This window comes from Alligator mississippiensis, chromosome 10 (genome assembly GCF_030867095.1).
Source record: "Alligator mississippiensis isolate rAllMis1 chromosome 10, rAllMis1, whole genome shotgun sequence".
Classification (NCBI taxonomy): Eukaryota; Metazoa; Chordata; order Crocodylia; family Alligatoridae; genus Alligator; species Alligator mississippiensis.
This window is the reverse complement of record NC_081833.1, coordinates 12,952,875-12,976,090: the sequence shown is the minus strand read 5'-3', so window position 1 is coordinate 12,976,090 and position 23,216 is coordinate 12,952,875. Positions and strand designations below refer to the sequence as shown.

The window sequence follows — 23,216 nt, the reverse complement described above, 5'->3', positions numbered from 1 at the left end:
AGTAGGTTTATGTTCCCAGCTGTACTATCATCTTTGGGCAAGTCAATTAACCTCTCTGTGCCTCAGGTACTCCCATCTCTCTAAAAGGAGATAAGTAATGCTCACCTTTTAAAGCACTTTGTGATCTTTATATGAGAGGCACTTTAAATGCAAAGTACTATAGCATGTACAAGACAACTGCATTATGCATCTGAGGAACTTAATGATACCCAAGCTTTTTTATTGGGTTTGCTTTCATGTGCAGAGTGACTAGCACACTAATATCTAGGTGGTGCTGGTGGAGTTCTGTGACTATTTATCCCCATCTGATTATTTTTCAGCACTCTAAATTTGGCTACCTCTTGACGCTGGTTCACTGAAGACTCTTAGACCCTTGTAGATCAGTGAAGCTGATTTAAGACCAAGTTTTATGGGGGCACTCAGGGAAATGTAGGTTGAGTTAACTAAATGATGTGAATTTTCACTCTTTATAGGAAGTGCGTTAAACCTCAGTGGACACTTGGGGCCTGGACACACAAGCAAGTTTCTGGGGAGCAAAGCTTTGAGAGAGCTGCTTGGTGGTAACTGTGTCTATGTACTTTCTCTTCCTTTGGTAAATGAAAACCAACTGTTAAGGACATGCAAAGAGATGAAATGAAATGGCCATTGGTAGAAGGCAGGGCCATATGGCACCTTATAGACTAACCCCTTCAGAAAAGCGTTAGACTTTGTAGGCTACCATACCAGCTACAGAGTCAGCTGAATGAAATGGGGCTCTCTGTGTTCATGAAGTGACCTTAGTGTGCAAGTGAATTAGGCTAAAGTAAACAAAGGTCATTTTACTTCTGAATGAGAGTCTGTGCAGGGGTTCAATCTAGTTAATCCACTTTAAAAGTTCAATTTTCCTGAGTTCCCTCATGTAAAGAAATCCTAAATTCACCATGTCAGTAAATTGGGCTCAACTTCCCCAGCAGTCACATTATAAATGTACACTCAAAGGAGCTCTCCTTTTCCCTACCACAAAAGTGTTTGTCTATAAACTGTACCAGAGATTATAGGCCTGGATGATTTTGGGACACATTTGCCAATAACTCCTATGCAATTTTCTTGACTTCAAGCATGAGAGATTTAAAATTTAGCCTATTTGTGCATAATACTGCTCAAAGAGAGAGCATGAATATATTACCACAAACACCCAGGGCAAGATCTTAATCTTAAACATCATTAGGTAAAACCAAGTTCAGGCTGGTAATGATAGATTTGTCATCTGGAATACTGACAACTCTTCCAGTCTGAAAATGGCACAGGTCAAAAGAGAGCTCTTGCAGTGTCTGCCAAGGCAGGTAACAAACCTAGGCTCTACGTGAAACAAGTGGTGGTGGTGGAAGGCCTTTTGTGAGATGTTCTTCCACCACCTATCCAGGCCTACACAACTAGCTGCAGCTGGCTGGTATCCACTACCAAGATAAAAAGGAAGTAGCTTCTTGCAGATAAATTAAAGGGCTTCAAGATCAAAGTTATGAATCTGGAAGCTTCTGCAGGACCTGAAGCACAGGTGAAATATTCCAAACTTCACCATTAAGGTGAACACCATTCTTGTTGATGTGAAATTAATTGCCAAGTTCTCTTTGCCAGCCTCATGCTTGGAGAGAGACTTGTTTGTTTTGGTTTTTAAAATGTCTTTTCCATTGTAGAATTTCTCTATAGGAGCTTGAAAATTACTTTCTGTGGCTCTACTGATTGCCACTCCTCCTGAATCCTGGCCAAATGGACCTGTTCCTAATGGAGCTAAAATTAATGACTCTCTTTGTTCCCCTCTTAGTTTATGCATTAACATTTCTGTAGCACCAGATCAGCAAGGTTTAATAGGGAATCCCACACAGTCTCTTTTCTTCTGGGTCCTTTTCAGCAACAGATTTTTACTGTTAATACCTTTGTAGTTTTGAGAGGAAATGCTTTATACAGGGGAGTGAGATTAGCTTACAGCATGAGAACAGTTTCTTTGAGCAGGAAAAATGAGGCATGTAAGCTATCACATTTACCTGCATACCACATGGACTTCCCCCCTAAAATCAGGCATCCAAAATTGGGGTGCATATCTTTGGCAGGGAGGCAGGAACTATGATGCATGGCTGCCAAGATGCCACTTCTCCCTAAGGCTTCAAACAGCAGTGGCAGAGTCTAGTGTCAACACTCTCAGCCGCTGGTGAGGCAGCAGCATTTGGCTGCAGAGGGTGAGTGAACTGCTTCCTAGTCAAAGATCTTGTGGCTTTGATTAAGAAATACTTACAGTAGAAAAGAAAGAGTCTGGGGACCAGCCATGTTGCTGTCCTGCCATATCAGCTGTCTTGCCATTGTGTCCATGCCACACACAATTCCTGGACACACTTTTTTTCCCAGGAAGACTTACACTATAAGTGAGACCATATGAATTATGGTCTGACTTTCAAAGTCAGCCAGGATTCTAGAAAAAGACCCTTTTTTTACTACATTCTGCCTTCCAGAAACTAGGTGGATATTTTATTTGGGGCGGTGTGGTATGCAACAAAATATGATATTTGGCAGTATCTATCCAATATAAGTTTGTGTCAGACATACAAACTCTAGCATACCTCATGATTTCAATGCACATAAAGGCTTTTGCTCATGGCAGTTCTTATTAAGTGTGCCTGTCTGTTAGAGATGTCTGCATGATACTGTCTGCGTGACACACAGCTTAGCTGAGGGGAAGGACAAACTGGCTCGCTGTCTTGTTCCAAGTGAAGGTTGAAGAATACATGTTTATTTCTACCCACATGGCCGCAGTGATTGGAGTGACAGCCACTTTAGAGACAACCTTTTGACTGATCAGACCAAAAATCAAGGGCACTGGGGTAGAACTTGAAGATAAAGGGGAGAAAAACATGGGTAAAGCAAAGGGTGCTTTGCCACGTACCTCTCTTTTTCTCTGTCGTCTTTACTCAGTGAAAGGTCCCTCTTCTCTGGCTCCCGTTCTCTGTCTCTCTCGTGGTTTGTTACGGAGGAACTTCGCTCAGAATCCCCTGGCTTGGGCCACTGCGGAGGTGTCGGGAAGGAAGGTGGGGTTCGATGGAGCCTATTCCATGGCTCATGGGGATTGTTAAAGTTCTGCAGGTTTGGACCTTCTTTGTGAGCAAAAATGTTGTTGTGAGCTAGAATAATGTTGGGGGTGGGGGCAGGGGGAAAGAAGAGTTAAGAAGTATTTAGACTAAGTTATCCTGAATAAATTCTGCATAGCATCCATTACAACCACAACTATCTTTTCAAGACTTCTGAATTTGGGGTAGAGGGGCGGGCTCAACCACCTCTGATAACTGGTGAAAGACACAGCCGCTCTTTTAAGACGGTTTGTCGGGAAAGCTTTTATTACAAGTCCTGCAACATAATGAGACCGTTCATTTAATGAGAGATGACTCTGAATTTCTCTCTTCTCCTCCCCCTCCACCATAGGATCCATCACAAAGACTATACTTGTTAGTTCCTATCACTGCCATTAAGTGGCTGCAGGTAGTTACAAAGGCTCAACTCCTGCAGTGAAGATCAAGGGATCTTTCTGTTAAGAAAACAAGACTTTCATTTTTCATGGAAGAGTAAAGCTTGGCTGTGGGCCTTCTTGAATAACCAGTCACTTGATTTTTTTCTCCATCAATCCTCATCTCTTTGCATGAGATGCCTGTGCATGCTCTCCTCTCTGTGTTTGCCAAGCATGCCTCACCTCCAGCTAACGGAAAATCATTCTCTACATGGATTTTAAAATTGTACAATTCTGACAATGGGGGTCAGGGAGGAAATCTGCACAGCCCAGTGATTTAGAGGTATCAATGGCTGTTCTGCTGCGCATCTTCGCTGTTGAAGGGTGTCACTTTACACGCCCATAGGGTAACAGAGCTCAGTTTCTGCAACTCTGGCACCTCTAAGAACACACAAGGCAACAATCTTGAGCGGTGAAGAGACACAGAAGCACAGCTATTGATAGGCACGATGTGCAGAAGAGCTCCCACCGCAGAGACCTGGAAATCTTAGGTGCAGTGTTTTCAGATAGGAGAATGGAGGTTAGGAAATAACTTTTTAAAAACTACCACCAGCTGCTGTAAATATTAGCATGTGGCTTTTTTGGAAGGGATGTTTGTCTGCAGTAACCCAGCCAGTACTTACTCAGAGCATGACTGCCTAATCCTCCAAAGGCATTGCTGCCTAAGTTCCCAAGGCCGCTGAAGGTGCTTGACCTGCTAAATGGATCTGGAAAGGCAAACAGGGATTTAGCAGGCATTTAGCCAAGAATGCTGGAGAATGAAATGCACCCCTTCCCTTTCTAATGGTCTGAGTCCAAGTAGGATTAGGCCAGACTTTAAGCTGATCCTTTTCATTGCAAGGTTCTTTGCACAGAAAATTCCCAGCATGTTAAAAACGGAGAAGGGATTCAGTGCTCGCTCAACAAACAGGTGCTGTAATAAACTTGTGGATGCCAATCTGAAGGGAGCTAGAAATTCATTTCAAATAGCTGAAATTATGGTGGCAGCTCCTAAGCTGCAACACTATCCACAAAGGGCTGCAAACTGATTTCCATCATGATTTCATGGTGACCAGACATGAGCAGGCCTTGTGAAAAACCTGAGGGCATAAGATGACTTGATACACTGATCTTCTCTCCAGCCCCTTTCTGAGTCTGATTTGGATTGTGTACCAAGTTGTGCTGTAGGGAGGCATTAATATAAAATAGGGCTTGGACAAAACCCAAAGCCTTGTAAGAAAAGAGGAAAAGCTCCTGGACTAATAACTAAATGAGTGGGAGGCCAGACGACATTTCATGAGTTGTCATCTAAGTCTGAAAACACTGTTTGATATGGGCTAACTTTCTTTTGTGTTATTAATGGTATATCAGAGCACATTGTGGGATGAGACCCTCAGGACCCTCAGTCCCTTTTCACCATTGCTTCTGTATACATCTCTGTAGTGTTTGTCACGTAATTTTGCGCAGAGAAACTCCTAAGTGAATCACTACAGACATCCATCCCCTACAAGAACTGTACAAGTGGACCTGTTTTCACTAAAGTCCCCACAGCTACAGCTCCACTGGTTGTAGCAATATTGTGTACACAAGGGGCCAACACTGTGTCAAAGAGTCTTTTTGACTGGCTCCGAGTACAGCAGGCTGAGCTGTTATTTACGATGCCAGAAAACCACCTGCACAGGTGGTAACCATTGTGAGAAATGTTAGAATATGTGGGTGGGGGCAAGCTAACTACCAGGGTGCAAATACAGATTTTGGGGGCCGATAGCTGATTTTTAAGGAGGCGTATCGGCCGATACCAATGCAATTTCCGATACCAGCCTGGCAGCTTGAAGAGCTGTGTACAGTTTGTAAGTCTGGTGGGGTGGAAGGGGTGTGGCGAGACAGATCAAGGCCCCCAGTGGTAAGGGAGGAGTGGGGCTGGGGCAGGGGTTAGGGGTGGCTTGTCTGGGGGGTATGGGGAGAGGCGGCTCCCACCGCTGCACATCACTTGTGTGGGAGCCACAGCACTCACCTGATCATTCGGTAGCTCCCGCCACTTTTCTGGAAGGGCATGCATGGGTGGGGGGAGAGGGGCATGTGACCTCAGATCTGCATGGGATGGGGTGGGCTCTTTCCAGCAGAGTGGGGCTGTGCCTGGGGTAGGAAGCAGCAGCACTGGTTGGGGGATATGGGCTGCCACAGCCCCACCCAGCCCTCCTTCCAGTACCACAAGTGCCACTGGCTGCAGCAAAATTTGCCACAGCCCCCCCGACCCTCCTTCCAGCACCACTGCCACTGGGAAGAGCCTGGTGCAGCCCTGACCCGTCCTGCCCTACACAGATCCAGGGACGCATGCCCCCTCTGCCTTCCCGGACAAGTGGTGGGAGCAGCCGGATGAGCAGGCGAGTACCTGATGAGTCGCTGGAACAGTGGCTCATGCATGAGCGGCACACTGCAGCATGAGCGCGCCCCGTGATAAGCTGCGGCTCTGTCCCACACTTGCCCCAGCCCCACTCCCCCCTCACGGCAGGGGCCTTGATCTGCCTTCCCCATACCCCTTTCACTACATCAGACTTATCAGCTGCATGCAGCTCTCCAAGCTGCCTGGCGGTGCTCCTCACCGCCTATGGGCTGCGCACATGCATGGGTCACTTATTGGCCATATCAGGCTGATTTCCAATACAGACAATTTTCTTTATGGTGCCAATCCGATATCGGACCAATGTATCCATGCACCTCTACTAACTACAGCCTCAGAGGGCCATTTATCATCTTGTGCTAATGTGAAAGCAATGCCCAAGTCAGGGCATTAATTTCTTCACAGTATAACTACCACACACTTCTGAACAGCTCTAAAGCTCCTAATCTCAATATCAAAGCTGGGTATTCACTACGAAATTTTCCACATATAAATTAGACTTTTTAAACTAATTCACTTTGATATTTGCATCCTACTTTGGTACTGAATAATCTAGTGATTTGTTTGCTGAGAGAATGAATTTTAATTGAATGCTGAAGGGTAAGTGAAGAAAACAAATAAATGTCAGTGTCTGTGTGAGAAACAGTTCTCCCAGGTCACACTGCATGTGCTGTTCATGGATTGGGTGAATGTAGCTGTAAAAATTAACCAACATAGCTTGAACTTTGACAATGAACTGCTCATGGGCAATTTTCTGAAGAAGGAGAAATCATTCTGTGAGCAGTTCAGAATGAGGAAATCCAGGTCTACTTATGGCCAGATAGGGAGCAGGCAAAACTTCCTGAACAGTTATTTGCCAAGAATCATTTGTCCAGCTCTAATAAAAAAAAAACCCAGCCAGGAACTTAACAGGTGGGAAGGGATGTAGCACGAACACATTTTAAACAATGTATTGTTTGAGATCCCATTTGATAAGCCACCTATGGATTTCTGCAACTAATGAAGGAAATTTCTATTGTTCCCTTGAGCCCATCACACACATTCAACTGTACAGGAGGTCTCACTCTAAGAGGTACGTGACGAGCACAGTGTCTTATCATTCAGCAAGTCCTGAGACTATGTATGCATCCCTCGCCAATAGAGGAATCTATTAATCCTGTTGTTTTTACTTTGGAGATGGGAATGAAGGGTGTGACGTGGGGAATTGGGAGAGAGGCTTCCTAAAGACCTTCTCCTCCTTGTGAGGGCATAAGCTTCTATCATCTATAACTATGGTATCTCAGACATCATTAAGCCAGGGAGTGACTTAAATAGTACAATAAATATGAAAGCAGGGTTTACTTACACTTACCTGCCAAGTGGCTAGTAGGCAGGAAGCTGCTGTGATGAGGTGAAGGCCCAAAAGGAGTGGTGGCCGGATGTGCAGCACCTGTGAGAATAAGGCAGTGATACCTTTTTACTGAGGTTCCTATCCATGCAGCACATTAGGCAGATATGAAAGCACAAGACATATTTAAGCATGACCCAAGTGGAAGGGCAGCATCTGAAAGCTGGTACAGTAAATCAAGGTTAATGCAGTTTACAAGGGCAAGGCAAGTGGTCAAGATCTTGCATCAAATGTTAATACATCTCTTAACACGGAACTTAATGTCTCTTCTTCATATGACAGCATTGTTATTTATTACAATGCATTTCACAGACAGTAAGGGTTAAATTGTGCTGGGTCATTCACAGTAACAGAGCACACTCTGCCACTGAAATCAGTGACTGCATTGTACTTTTAGGTTGGAACTAAATCACTGTTGCAGCTCAAATTGTGTACCAACAGTGGGAAAGCTTTAGGCACTAGTGTGCTGTAAATATAACCTGCAGTCCCATCCAAAGTAAGCAAGACCATTGCACATGTGTTCAAGACAAGCAGTCCCATCCCATTTTAGTCTGAACTAATGACATTCAATCGCTGAGCAACAACAGAAGGAGCACTTTGAGACAGGGCTAGAGTCGCACACAAAACTGACCCAGCCATGTAAAGCCGTTCACTGTATTTTTTCATTGAAATGTATTCAGTGGGTATAAAACAGTAACCTCCACTAGAATTAAAAAAATAAAAAGGAGGCCATGCAGATAAGATCAACAGCATTTGATTTAACATGGCACCAGATGGATGTGGCACTAAGGGTCACACAAGGAAGAGATGGCAGTGGGTAGGATTTAACCTATGCAGCAAAAATCCCTACCCAAGCATGGGCAGTCACCACGTCCTAAGTGTACACATGGTTCAGTTCAAACCTGGACCTGGATGCACCTGTGCACTCTCAATGAAAATGCTGCACGGAGGGTCAACATTACACACAGTAAAGTGCCCTGAACGTGAGCAGATTATAAAGCCCTAGAGAGCAAGAGAGGCATGTCTCTCACCAACCTGGGCACTGCAAACCTAAGCAGCCAGAAAATGAGTTAAGGAAACTTAAGAGAGACCACAGCAACGAAACCTGAAGTTATCTATAAACATTCTGACTGCTCCACTGCTTCAAGATGGATGGAGACTGTCATCTTTCTAATCCTTTTAAGATTTCAGAAGGTGTATAACGGATGGGAGATTTCTTCAAAGGAGACAGCTTACAAACTCAGCTACATGGGCTGATAATAAAAAATCCTCCAGAGAAAGCCAGGAGCAGCATTGTGGCCTGTCAGGTAGTTATTAAATATAACGTCTGCCAGGCAACTGAACATCCGTCCTGAAGACAGGTGGCCCTAAGATAACTTATGTCTCCCACAGTAACAAGGCAACGCAGCAGAACCAATGATTCACGCCAACTACATGCTTGTTTGATAAGGGGAAAAGAATGCCTCAGATATTGTAGAGTAAGAGATTTATTCATCTATATATTACTGCTGCAATGTTTGTTCACTCTGCTGTTCTCTGATAGCACCCTTTATTTAGATTTACTGTGTGATGGCTGTTGTGATTAATATACTCGCAGACCAGTTGCTATAAAGTTATTTATCTCTGGTAGAGGTAAAGGATTCTATTAATTTGCCTTCTTTAACAAATCTATTCCATACTATTTCCCTTCTCGCTTTTGTTAAGAGAAGCTTGTCACTTTCCATCACTGGAGATGCACGTATTTTTTGGCCATGTTTGCTTCTTTCAAAAAATTCTTCAGGATACTAATTGGACACTGGCTTCAATTCAAAAGTCTGCTTCTGGCTGTGACTGCAAACTGCTACAAAATGGTCCCAAGCAGCAAAACCAAATGTGAAACAGGTATCTTCAAAAAACAACACTGACTTAACTGAAGATGACTACGGGAGAAAATGGCTCCCATAGTTGAAGTAATCACAGTGTCTGTGGATATTAGCTGCGTGTATAAACGTGTCTAAGTACATGCAGAAAGACATAAGCACCAGAATATCTGAGCGCCAGCATAAATACTTGTAGGTCATGTGGTATAAAGGTTTTACTGACACTGCTCTTGTGTGAAGTCACAAATCACTCCAGCGGATCACTGCAGAAAGATAAATGCTCCCTGTGATGTAGATATTGAAAGCCACCTAAACCCTGCATTTGATTCTCAAGTCGATGCTGGACTATGATTTTCTTTTTATATTTTGGAAAGAATTCATGCTATTCATTAATTGCAATAGGGCTGTATCACAGATGAAAAGGATCATATGTATTAAATTAGTTACAAATGTGCACAGGTGACACTATCACCAAAAAGAATAACCTACTAACTAGTTACTGTATTTACTTGAATATAAGAAAACACCCCAATAATTAGATTATATATATGCAAAATGTATAATCTGTTTTATAATCTTATGAATCCTGCCCCTCCACTGATACAGCAGGGAAGGCAGTGGCTGGTGGTAGGGAAATCAGGTGCCCCCCTTGCCCTCTGCCCCACTCACTACTACTCCCTACAGCCTTCTGGCCTCCTCTGCTAACTGCACCCCCACCCCCAGCTCCTCACAACCTCTGACCCTCCCCCTACTACCTCAGTCTCTGCCTCTTCCCCATCTTTACTGCCCGATGCCGCTCAGTCCCAGAGCACAGCACGCAGAAGCTCAGCCCTTGCCTGGTCATGCAGCAGTGTCAGTACTGATGATTGACTGGGCTTGGGAAGGAGTTTCTAAGTGCTCTGTGCCTGGGAAAGTCCCCAGCCTGAGCTGGAGCCAAGCTGCACCTGACAGTAAAGGGGAGGGAAGGGGGTGGGCAGGGAGCAGAAGCTATAGAGGGGAAGTGAAAGTGGCAGGAGGCTGCTGTGGGTCTGACTCTGGCCTCAACCTGGGCGGAGGGGCAGTCAGAGCCACAGCAACTGCCTGCTTCCCCCTTCTGCTTCATATGGATAGTTAAAACAAGGGTTTTCTTTTACCCATGTTGATTGGGGGAAAAGACCTTGTCTTATAGTCAAGGAAATATGGTAATTATGTACCTCTAAGGTCCCTGGCACGTGTTCGTTTAATGGGATCTGGTCCCTTCATCCCCACATTTGTGCCTCCTGCCATACCATGTGTTTATGTAGGACGCATGATTTTGGGATTGGATCAGATCCGAATCGCACCAATATTATTTGTCATGATTCCTGGGCTTCTCCTGCACTAGCAAGTTGAAAGCTGGGCACATGCAGACTGATACGAACCGGAGCGATCTCTGGGCTGAGACTGACAATCAGCTGATTGTCGGTCCCAGTCCCAGGACTGCACCAGTCTTGAACTGGTTCCAGAGTTGGGACCAACTCATCTCTGGGGATACACTGGCCTCTAACACCACACAGAAATAGAATCAAAAGATGGTTGGAGGAAGAGCGAGCCCTGGGAGCAAAAGAAACTAACTAGCGTGCGGCTGGAAAACTTAATGAATATGAACAATAATGATCCACACTGTGAACATCAGTGTCACAGACAACTTCAGAGTCACTGCCAAGTGATCAATATGGATTATTTTATGTTGGTAACTGCACACTGTGAAATTAGCCAGCATTACACAGAAAGCAACTGGTCCTAGTAAATGGTACCTTATTAATTCTTTTGCTTGACCTTAACAGCTTAGCATTGGAGATTTTTGAAGTGGATGATTTTGATCTTTTTTAAATTGCTTTTTTTTTTTTCAAAACCAAATGTTTTAGGAAAAAGTGGATGTTGACTTCTCCTACTCTCTATGCTGTTGCTAAAGTTTTTCTTTTATCAGGTCTGGCATAAGGGAACCAAACTTGAAATATCGATTGTAATTTTTTTTAAAGACCAGCCCTACACAGCAAGATCTGTCAGGTATATGAGAAGTCAGCTGGACAGACCCAAGTTCAACAAACCAATTCCTATCAGACTGCAGTGTTACCTGCAACTACCTGCTGGGTTGTGGCTTAGACCCCTATGCCTTCTGAACTGGAATAGCAGGAAACGGCATGACCAGGAGATTTGTGTTTTAACATCACAGTCAACTATATTCTCCAAAATTTTCACAACATTATGAAGTTGAGCTACTTTAACTATTAGGGAAAATAGGGAAAACACGAAATCTGTTGACTGTGTATTATTTCTACAATAAACAACGATTCTCCCCTTACCTGTGGTGGAAAATAGAGGCCTGGCAAGGTCTTGTGGATAGTGGAATCCTGGGAACACTCCAGGGGCAGGAGGTCTGCTGAACAGGTCAAGTTTACCTCCTATCTCTAGCTTGTGGGGATCCAGCTGCATTTGCTGTCAGATGATACAAGAACAATCTGATTATGCATTTCCTTTCTTTGGGGTGGGGGAGAAGAGAGAGAGAGAGTGCAAGTTCACTCCAGCTTAGTACTGCCAGGAAGAGTTAGCAAGAATGATGGCAGTGTCACGTACCATAGTCATGCTCCGACAGCATCTGTAAAGCCATTTCACTCCACAGCCTCTTAGCTGCCTGCCTCATCCACATGAATAAGGCCTGAAGTGAGCTCTTAGCCCCACAGCATACACAGTGGAGCATGCAACATGATACACTGAGTGCACAGCACCCTAGGATCAGTCTGCAGTCTCGACCTGACAAAAAACGTTCTGCTGGCTGAAAGCGACAGACAGAACCAAGCCTTAAGAATTGCCCGACAGTTGCATGTTTTTTTGCTTTGAGCTCAGAGACGGATCTTCATAGGCTGTTCCTCTCTTACAATGAGTAACCTCAAAATGAAGAGTGGGGAGGGAGAAAAGAGGGATACTGAGGGGAAACAACTGCTGCTAAAGAAGTGCACGTGGCTATGATCAAAGAGCCAAATGGATGCACAGAAATTTCACCTATGTGGATATATATGCCTTTCTTATAACCATATAGAATAAACATGGTATTTTCACTTCTTGAATTTTACATTGATCAGTTTTGGTGCCATTAATTAAAGGGTTCTGAGTGAAAGCAGTTCATGTCCATTATTAACAAAAGGCAAAAACTGCTGTGGGGGCCAGGAAAAAAAAAATCACTACAGAAATGGTTTTCACTGTGGTAGCTGCCGTTTTAAGTGGAGGTGTAATGGCACTCAGTGTACCTGCTCCTATCACCTCTTCAGCTTTAAATTCTTCCCTTCTGCCTCAGTAATATCAAAGAAAAAAACCCAAGAACCTCAAACACAGTAACTATCATTCTGTTTGCCAACTCTGTTTGTAAAATATTCTTCACTATATCGGTCTTTTAATTCTGATTCAGATGATATGGCATAATCCACAGGAGGTATTGGTGTAGACCAGAAATGGTATCAAACACACAGGCTTTTACAAGGCTGGATCACAGGCAAAATTATCCTCTCCTTTTCTCTCTTCAGATTTCCCTCTAGCAGCATACTTTATAATCTCCTGCTTATTTTGCTATCCTTGAGCCAAACTCCCTTTCCCTCAGAGAAACTTAACAGCTTCTACACTAGATGTTAAAAGATTGTAAGTCTTAGTTAATCTACAGCTCTCAAGATGAAGCATCATCACTAGTAACTGCTTCTTGTCATTAGTCACTAGAATGTAACCTATAATAAACCAGAAAACTTGGCTTAATTCCTTAAATTGGCCACATTACCTTTATCTTCTGCTGGTGATGGTAGATCTGCCAGGCAATCTGTACATGAACTGCACACCACTTCCCAGGCTTCTGCAATTGAAAGGATAAGAATGTAGATTAACTTAAGTGCTCGCAATCCACAAGGCCTTCTGACAGAACCGCTCATTTCCCTTCCTGTAAAACGGGCAGTTGAGAAATGAAAGAGGCCAATCGCTCTGCTGGCAGAGGAGGTGACCAACCATTTCTTCCTGTTCTTTTGAAATGAATTAAACTGAATTTAAAGGAAAAGTGGGGAGAGGGAAACTGTGATATTTTCCTTGTTTTGCTATGACTCCCAGCATGTGGACACCAGCATGTGGAACTGCTCTGCAAAACAACTCTGGGCTCTGTTGTCTCAGACTTGGATATTGCCACCCATAATCCAATGTGAAAAACATGAAGAAATTAACATATCTTTAATAGAGCAGATTTCCTAGTTACCAGTTCTGTTTGTGATGCCCGAGCCAGGAAAGCAGGCAGCTTACTCTTAGCTGCATTGGCTCTGTTGGGTAGGCAGCATGTAGAGTAGTACATGCTTATTTTGGTCATTAGGTTGAGCAGCCATGACCCTGAATGTGCTTAGGACAACAAGGCTGTAATATCTTACATAGTCATTTTATATTCAAGGCTTGTCAACTTATACTCAAAAATATACTATAGGTAAACTGAGGCAAAATGAGATTGAGTTTTATCCCAAATGGTATTAATACAAAGACGGCTTAAATGCTCCTTCAAGTGAAGGATGAGCCTGAGACTTTGTTTGTGTTCAGTGTTCAGCTACAAAAACATGTGAAATGTAAAATCGACTAAACAGTTAAAAAAAATCCCACACAAATTTTACTCACTCTTACTGGAGGCCTATAGGGGTCTGACACCTGTGAAGGAAGAAGAAATAATAATCAGAGTCTTTCTTAAACCTATAGAAGGACACGATTCTGGAGAAGGCTCCTGTGACAGAGGTAACCCCAAAAGCTTTAACACTTCTTTTTTCATTTCTTGCACTGATTTCTTGAATGAGATTTTATGACATGCAAAGCAGTTGCATGACAGTAACCGAACAGGCTGCTTACAGATATAACACCCCCCCCCCCCCCCCCCCCCCCCCGGCAAGGTGCTTCACTTTAAACTCTGCGCATCCCTGCACTAGGCCCAGCACATGCCCAGAAGAGACATCTTGTTAGCTGGACCCATCTCGCCAAACATCTGTATAGATCGGGCACTCCAGTGGGGCTTTTTGGCACTTTTATCTAATAGCTGATTGACTGAATCAGCTATTAGATAAAAGTGCCAAAAAGCTCCACTGGAGCGCCCAATCTATACAGATGCTGCAGAGTTTGGTCAAACTAACGCGCTGCTTCTGCCCGTAAGGCACGTGGGTTTTCCACCCCCCCATTCAGTCAGCAGCCACAGTGCCAAGGGTTGTCTGAACCAAGTGACTGTCCCTGCAGTGGAGCATGTCTAATCAGGGCTAAGAATAACAAGATTCAAGAAGCTTCTTGCCCCACTTGGCTTGATTTTGTTCACATGAGTCAGTAAATCCTCTTGCACTCAATTGACAAAGGTCATCACCACCTTGCTAGATAAAACAAGCCTACTGAAAGGCTAATTCTTGCTCATATTGTATTTCCTTTATGATGAGCAATCATGCTGTTTATTGGAGTTAAAGACAGAGTAAAAGAAAGATTACGTATGGTTGCTTACCCCTGGAGTCTTCTGTAAGAGAGTATGGTGGACTGTGCCTGGTCTGCCTGCTACATCAATTGGGTTTGAAGTCTACAAAGTAAGAAAATAGCATAAGTGATGGCTGTATTCTGCAGCACAAAACTTTTCTAGCTGAAGTTAATGGCATTAATTAGTCAATGTTTGTACTGTGATTTGACTATGCATATTGCTGTATTAGTGCTAAATGTTATCTCTCACTGGCAGCCAACAGCATTTAATCACTGTCATCTGTTATTATTTAGTAACAGGAGTAACAGTAGTAGCAGTAGTAGTAATATCTGGGCCACATCTACCCAAGCCCCAATTGATAGCATGACTGCATTGTGCTAGGCAGTGTACAAATGGATCGTTAGAGACAGTTAGCACCCTGCTCCCAGAAGCTGCTTGAGGATGGGAGGGAGGCACAGAGAGGAGGCACAGGTGCGCCCAGTGTCACACCAATGGCAACAGTCAGGAATAGAACCCAGCTACCCAGTACCCAGTTCAGATGCCTGGGACCATGCTACCTCCTAGCACAGTGACACCATAGACCCCTTAGTTAAAATGTCAAAAGCCCATCAACACTAGCACTGCTACAAGCTGAAATGAATGGGTGGATATTTTTCAATAAAGCAGCTAAGCAGAGACTGAGCTTTAAAAACCACCTGGTAAATCCTACAGGGTGCCCAATATCTTCTTTTATAACTTGCCCAACTTCATTTCCTTTGATAACTCTGTTGTTTCCCAATGGGGATTAAAAACTGAGTGCAGAATCCCAGTCTGTCCTGCTTCATGATGCCATTTAATTCTTCTGTGCTCTAGACCAGTGGGATCCAACCTTTTTGGCAGGTATACTACAAATCAGCCCCACACCTCCACTCCCCACTGCCACCCTGATCCCCTTTCCCAAGCCAATCTGTTGCCCTGATTTCTGCTCCCGGCCCTGTATGCCCTGACTGATCTGCTGCTCTTCTTTCTTTTTCTGTCCCTGTGCTCCCTGTCCAATTTTCTGCTTTGCTTTCTGCTTCCTGCCCTATCTGCTGCTGTGCTACCAGTCCCCTCCCTCATCTGCCATGTGCCACATACAGTGGCAGCCTGTACCAAAGGTTGGCCATGCCTGTTCTAAACTAACCCCAAGATCCCTCCACCCCTCACCTGCTGGAAGAGGAGCCTAAAATCAGGGATTGTGCATATACCTTCAGTCTTTTACTCTTTAAGCAACTGCATCTTTGTCTCCAAAAAGCCGAGTGTGGAGGGGTTAGGGCTAATCCCCTAGCTGGCTATTTTTACTATAATTTAGGTCAAATTATAGTGGAGTTCAAATCACCAGGTTTTAAGACCAATCAATAAACGTGGGTATAGGGGGTTATAATTTAATTCTCTCAGGTCAAAGTGTTTAAATTTCAATATTAATGTTAAGGAGAATTCTGAATTGCGTAGGAGAGAGCAAGCTCGCCCGCCAGGCCTGCATTCAAAGGATTCTCAGGGTTTCTTTGTCAGCTGAGGTACAGACAGGAAAAGAAGTCACAGCCATGAGAATCAAGAGATTTGGGATCACAACACATTAATGGCAGAATGTCATTCCGTCCTTCTGTCCCCTGGAGACAGATGTGAGTGCTTCCTTCAGCAAAGTAAATTGAATACTTTTGACCTTTGCAAGTTCTTAGCTTGTGAGAAATGTCCACTGGGAAGCTCATTGAGAAGTTTACAGTCAGCCTGGATTTATGTACTGTGGATTTACACATCAGGCCTTAGGCAAGTGACACGGGAGGGGAAGGAACAAAAATAAAACCTTTGTTTCGTAAGGCAAGGAATGCAGAATTCATTGTGCCAAAATCAAGCCACAAAGTCAGTCCTGATTATCTAGGCTTTAATCAAGCAGACTGAGAGGGAGAGAAGGTGAGGAAGAATAAGGAGCTAACAATGACTTATGAGCTTTCCCCAGAGGCTCAAGTTCGTCTCCTCTAGGAAACTGGAAAAATAACATGGTAACTTACAGATCAAGTTTCCAAGCCATTCCTGTGCCTCCAGATGTTAGATTCCAGGTAAATACAGCAGTGCCCAAAGCCCACATGATGTTACTGATTAACCATCACAGGAGATTGTGACTTTGTGACGTTTAACCTTGAACTACCAAGCGTTCTATACATTTATCTCTAAAATAAATCCTACTTGTACAGCACTTAAAAATGTAAAGGGCCTGTGCTCACACTTGCCTTCTTTCTGCAGAACAATTTTTCTGTTGGCCTTAAGATATTTTACAGTATGACAATATCACAAAGATTAGTAATGAAGAAGGAAATCGGAAGAGCATACCATCATGGCATCAGAGGTTGCTTCATTATCAGCAGCTCATGGCAAAACTACTCTGTATTCCGATGTGAACACAACTTTTATTACACTGGGAGTTCCAACGTCTTTTTCAGATGATAAGTAACACTGAGGTTCTACCCACTTGTGGCCATGGGAAAGCTCTTGATAGTCTTTGTGTGATTAGAACATTAACCCTGGTGTCCTGGCTAAACTCCATGTTAGGTAACTACACTTTATCTATCTGAATTCCACCCCCTGCACACCCTTCTGCCTAAAGTGAACTGCAGAAATTATTCTTTCATTTATGCACTCTTTTTTTTGCAGTGTTCTTATTAAGATGAGTCTTTTTATAGAGTCTATACTATTGGCAATTATCTTAAAAAAAAAAAAAAAAAGAAAGAAAAAGAAAAAAAATGGACCACCGCAGAGCTCCACTTGATGGACCGCTGCAGAGCTCCTCTAGCTTCCATTTAAAAAAATAAAACCTAAGTGGGGAAGATGGCAGAAGGCTGTACTCACAGTGGTAAGTAGTTACTCACATCTACTGACTTCAGTGGAATTATTCATGTGAGTAACTACTGATCAGTATGCATAAATGCACAACTTGGCCCTAAATTTCTACTGGTATGACTGCACAAATGATCTTTCTAATGCAAACAGACCATGACTAGATACAGCATTGGCTTCTAAAAACCTTCAATAAAGTATAATTCTGAAGAGTGTTCCTTATCTCTGTACAGAGCTGTGTTTAAAGATGACAGATCTATTAAACCACAGCATTTAGGAAGGTATAAACATGCTATATCAAAACAAGACTGAATGTCACATTTTTAAGAATGCCATCAAAATTCTCTGTGCATTATGAGACTTGTATGGTTTTTAAAATTATATAAAAAAAGAAGTTATGTTTGCAAAAAGGTTAATGCTACGGAGTTTATGTGAGAATGGGGAAATCTGCAAACTTTGCCCTGACAACCACATATCCTTAGTTATACTATCACTTGTTAGCTGTATAGCACCTTTCATCTAAGCAGCTCAACGCAGTTTACAGACCTCATAAAACTACTGTAAGGTCAATGGGATGTTAACCTCACTGTATAATGCACAAGCTAAGGACCAGAGGGTTAAGTGTTCTGGGCAAAGTCAGACAGCAAGTCAGTGGCAGGGCTTAGGATAAAACTCAATTCCTTGCTTTTGTCCTAACCGCTAAAAAGTTCTCTCTACTCTTTGTCAGTGAGTTTCATCCCAAAGCTGAGTTACTTCCAGTAGGGGAATAACCCCTGGGTATCATCTGCTTTATCAATCTATTTAATTTGTAAAGTGCTTTGGGATTCATCAGTGTCTATTAAAACTAAGTAAACATTCTGTATTGAATACTTCAGTTGATTCAGAGGCCCCGCTTTGATTTCACTTAATCTTGCATGTATACTGCTGCACCCCTCTCTCCAAGGAAGAATCTCTACCTCTCCAAAGCACCTGACCTAGTTAAAAATCATCCTTGAAAGTTACCATAGACACAATTTCCCATCAAAAAAATAAAGCCTGTAGCTAATACAACAATAATAAGTTTGTACCTTCGGTTGAAATGCTCCCTGAAGTGACCCGAAGGGACCTGAATGTGGAAGCATGGGTGGCATTCCAGGCATTGCTGGAGGATAGGTTGGAAAGAACTACAAAAGAAGAAGAGATGCTTATGTCACAGGAAGACAGGAACAATAATGGAGACAGGAGCTAAGCCTGGCAAAAATGGTTTCAATTAAACTTTGACCAAAAGGAAAACAGGCACTTAAAGGGACTTCAAAAATTTTGAAAGGCAAAACCCCCATTTGAAAATGTGCTGATCTGATGCGTTTTAGGGTTCGTGCTGAACACATCTGTCTTTAAAATTTGCTGTCTTTTTGCAATACAGTGGGCCACCCCACGTTCCCTTGGAATAGAAATCGTTTGTTTTTAAGTTTGCCTTGTGATTGAAATTGGCTCCTTTTAAAGAAAAATGCAATGTGCAACAAATTAATCCTATTTTGAAATGTCTGAAATTGCTTCATTTGACAAAGGAAAAATTAACCGCAGGTATAACTGCTAAAACAAACCAACTGCATGTCATTCATACAGCACTGTGAGTGTACCTCCCCCCAACAAATCTGTTTGGGTCTCTCCTGAGCAGAGAGTGCTACAAGCCCCCAAATGGAGGGATTTTTGGTATTGTAAAGAAATGGGAAGCACTAGGAAGGGATCTCCAAATCCCCTTTTTCTACTGTGACCTGAGCAACATTTTGTGAAAAGAAAGGACCATACACCGGAGGCCACTGCACTGTGAGAAGCAATGACTGCAAGGGCAGGGTAGTAACCCACTGTGGTTAGAAATCTGTGCGCATTCTCTGCCATCCCAGGCACAATAATGTTAAGCTAAAGCAATGAAAATGCAGAAGACAAAGGTGAAAAATAAAGAGATTTTTTTTTACATTTAAAAAAACCTCAAACAGAAATCAGAAAGAATTTTTTGAACAGGTGAATCAAAACACCATCTAGCCATTAAAAACATCTGAGCAAAACAGCAGCAAGCGGAAGCATAAACAGAAGAGCAACCTAGAAACATGAGCACTCACGTTGGAATGTCGAAAGTAAGGGTTGTCTAATTTGGGGCCATACTTGTCAAACTGGAAGGAAAAAAGAAACAAGAAAAGAACAGTGAGTTGGCTTTCCATAGCATATACTGCACCAGGATTTCAACATGCATAAATGAATCATGGCCCCTTTGCACAGTTCTTAACACAGAAAAGGAGACTGCCTATTCTACATTCATTCACGAGAGAGATACTCATTTCCCAAAGATGTTTATTAGAAGTGGTAAAGTGCTTAGATCCCTTGCATATTTTCTATGGAATCTGGTGACATAATGAACCCCAGGAATCTCTCTGGGCCACAAACCTTACCCAGGTTAGTCCCCTCATCAGACACAGGTGCTACTTTATGCGCGCGCACACACAAAAAAGCAGAAATCTGGCATCTGTCTCTAAGGCACCAATCTGAATCAGTAGGCTGGGACCTTAGGGAAGTTTAGATTCTTATCCAGCTCTTGTGGGCCCAGCTGTAACTGCCAAGTTAATATAAACCCCTGATTTCTATTTGCTACAGTCAAGAAATTTCCTGTTTCATGAGCAATGGCAGTATAGTTGAAATTTTTTTTTTTTGGAAAGAGGCCTAATGGCTCCATGCACCAAGACATTAATCCCCCAATCATCCCAAAGGAGATATTCCAGTGCTCACTGGAGAAAGCATGACCACAAGCCTCCCCGCTACCAGGGTGGGGTTTTTAACACCTCCAGAGATGCAACCTGAGCCCCAAAATTTATTCTCACCAGCATTTGTCCTGAACACCTTTGAAGGAAAAAAGTTTATGTGGTGCTTCTTCAAACAATATGAATATTCTCTTGGGGGGAGGAGGGGAACAGGTGAAGAGCAATGTGCAAGGATCCCCTGAAATACTGCTTATTTGGTAAGTCAGCTGTTGTACCCTCTCTATGTGCAGGAGAGTAGATTTGTAATTGCATTAATTACAGTTATTACTGGAGCCGTGTACCCTCCAGTGTAAATACCATAAATTACTAAACACATGCAGCTGGAGATTTCAACACTCCTCTCTGGTGTTAGGATTAATAGACCTGATTTAGTGGAATATAAGAAGATGTGAGTAAAATATAACAAAAGAGCTTCACAAGCTGTTTTCACTATAAAGTCTGACATCAACAGGGCGTGGGTGGGCAGGGAGGGAGCTGTCAGCGGGATCAGATATCAGGCTTCTTAAATAACACACCAGGTTTCAAGGAAAGTTGAGAGGTTGTTTTACACAGCAGAAGAAAACAGAGGCAGGTATTTGCACATGAGTAGGCGTGCAAGCACCTGGGGCTGAACATGGGGTGGGAGATATGACTTGCATTGTTCTGCTGCTAAGCAGATTAAACTGAACAATGTCGTCATGTGACCCGCAGCAGAAAAGACAGGTGAGAAATATTATTTCCTGTATAAGCTGTTGGTTATTTCTGCCCCCCTGATGCTGCTTTCTGTGTTTACTCCTTGCTTTTCCCAGGCCTAGTAGAAAAGGACCACTTGCATGTTTCAGATGTAGCACATAGCTGAGGAGGGAAAAAGCTAAATCCTGCTTTCTTTACAACCTAACAAAATACTTGCATTTGAAACAACTAACAAAGTCCATTTATGGCAGGGTCCCTACAATTTCATTACAGCAGCAGAAAAGCTCCATTGTGTTAAAAGACGCCTTGGTGAAGAAACACTAAAGCTTGTTCCATGGCCAGAAGGTTCTGTCCCAAATGAGCCAGCCACGTATAAATAAGTGTCTGCTGACCCAATCAGATAACAAATGCCAAAATTAATTACCAGACGTTATTTGGGAAAACAGGAAAAAATCTGAAGAACAATGAAATCAAGTATGGTGTTATGGTAAGCTCTTCATGAAGGCAACTATTATATACGCTCCAGATGAACACCTCTATTTTTCTGGTGACTCTGTGTTTTGGTGCATTAAGGAGCCAAGCTGATGTAGCTCCTCGGATGTGGTATTAAGCTGAATAACTGTATACAGCTGATGGTCTGCCATGAAAAGGAGACAAAGACCCAAGATCCTCATAAACAGAGCATCTGCTTATTGGTAGCAGCACAACTAAAATTTCCCTGGCTATGAATGTAGAGGAATATCCTACACGAATGAGGGACTAATGTCTCTGGGGGTCATTCCTGGCAGTTAGAGGAGAGAGGTTCTGTCTGTCTGAAATAAAGAGGACTTGTGTCAGTAGGGTGGGCGTAGACTTTTTTGACCAGAGATGTTCTACTTATCCTCACATTTTGGGCTGGGGTACGCACCATGGGAGGTGCAGAGGGCGGCATGAGCGGCGTCTGGGGTAAGCTGGATGGAAAAGGAGTGAATGTGTGCTGGTGGGTGTGTTGGTGCTGATGCGTGTGTTGGTGCTGGTGAAACTCCGCTCTCAGCAGCGGCACCGGGCCAAGAGAGGCAGCGGCCCGGTCCGAACTCTGAACCAAAAACCGGTTGTTCAGCTCTTGTCTGAGCAGCTCGTGATCTAGAGGAGAGAGAGAGAGAAAAAAAAAGACACAAAGGCACATCGGCCTGTGAGTTCCACAAAGACGTAGAAGAAAGAGTCAGATATTCACCTGGCATTCCCTGTTTCTGCAGGTCATGCTGTGGTGGTTTTCTACGTGAGGACTCATTGGTGGAGGTAAGAGAGATGCCTGTGACAAAGTACCAATCAGAATCCCCGAATGAGGCTGGCAATACATGATTGGTTGGTTGAATGATATCAACAGGCTGGTATCTAAAGACAAGAGAGAACACCATGAGTCATCACAGCAGAAAACAAAGTGGGCCATTAACACGCTTGCCCGTCCCCACTCCCTCAACCCAGCCCAAAGTAAGGACATTTTAAAAGGGACTTTGTCAGGTTAAAGGAAAAATTGTATTTACCCCCTTCCCGCCCATCCCCCAAAGCAATTCATTTCCCTATAATCTAACCCCAACTTAGGTGATCATCACTGAAAGAATTCTAAACATCTCTTGCACTTTTACTCTGTTTGCAAATCGGTCTTAGCTAGGACTGTGAAAACAGCCTATTCGTGTTCCCTTTTGAGTCCACTTCATGTCCAAGTTTTCCTGCCCTAGGGAAAGACTGAAATATTTGTGTGGGGAAAGGGGCACAGTGATTTGTTTTAAAAAGTTCTCCCTGAAATTCTGAAGAAGAAACAAAATCCATGGTTAATCTGTTAATCCTTCTGAATTAATCTGCTTGGTAAAAGTTGTATCGGGGCCATACTGGATTTGTGAATGTCCCTTTTAGGAAGAGGCATTTGGAAAACCACAGCAAAAAGGATTGGGGTGGGTAAGTGACATCATATGAAACTTCACCATCCCTCCAAAGGAGAAGCTGTTGGTAGAGACATAGAGACAGCCTGATGTGGCTGGTTTCAGTGATTCTGGATGTGTGAAGCAGCTAGGTTACTACCTGATCACAAGCTGGCATTTCCAAAGAGCCTTTATTGCTGCAGTTGCAACTAAAAGGACGGCTCACAATTTTTTGGTAGCGAGAGTTTCTCCCTGTTCTTGACCCAGTGTGGCCAAGACTGAAATAGATATAACTGTGAAGATGCTTCCATTTTTATTGGCAGCACCTTGTGTATAAGCCCCCTGTTGCAGAGGTCATACAACCTCCAGCTAA

General features: G+C 43.3%; 1 protein-coding gene and 1 long non-coding RNA gene across 13 annotated transcripts in view; one reads left to right on the top strand and one right to left on the bottom strand.

Moving 5' to 3' along the window:
• Positions 1-2,921, top strand: part of LOC106739023 (uncharacterized) — a 51,848-nt gene extending 48,927 nt beyond the window's left edge. The window contains exon 3 of the long non-coding RNA XR_009455131.1: positions 474-2,921. This is a non-coding gene — a long non-coding RNA (uncharacterized LOC106739023). The remainder of the gene's footprint in view (positions 1-473) is intronic.
• The window catches only part of FBRSL1 (fibrosin like 1), a 677,688-nt gene that overhangs the window by 2,696 nt on the left and 651,776 nt on the right, over positions 1-23,216 (bottom strand). For 5 of the 12 annotated variants that reach the window (XM_014598480.3, XM_014598483.3, XM_019486629.2 and 2 more), the window contains 10 exons: positions 21,832-22,067; positions 19,581-19,631; positions 18,549-18,644; positions 14,662-14,733; positions 13,806-13,835; positions 12,940-13,011; positions 11,480-11,612; positions 7,255-7,338; positions 4,153-4,236; positions 2,915-3,149 (listed from right to left, as the gene is read on the bottom strand). In XM_014598480.3, coding sequence (XP_014453966.1) covers positions 2,915-3,149; positions 4,153-4,236; positions 7,255-7,338; positions 11,480-11,612; positions 12,940-13,011; positions 13,806-13,835; positions 14,662-14,733; positions 18,549-18,644; positions 19,581-19,631; positions 21,832-22,067 — 1,093 coding nt within the window. Of the gene's footprint in view, positions 1-2,914; positions 3,150-4,152; positions 4,237-7,254; positions 7,339-11,479; positions 11,613-12,939; positions 13,012-13,805; positions 13,836-14,661; positions 14,734-18,548; positions 18,645-19,580; positions 19,632-21,831; positions 22,068-22,158; positions 22,320-23,216 lie in introns of all 12 variants that reach the window. The other 7 variants (XM_014598481.3, XM_014598482.3, XM_014598489.3 and 4 more) reach the window with 7 other exon arrangements.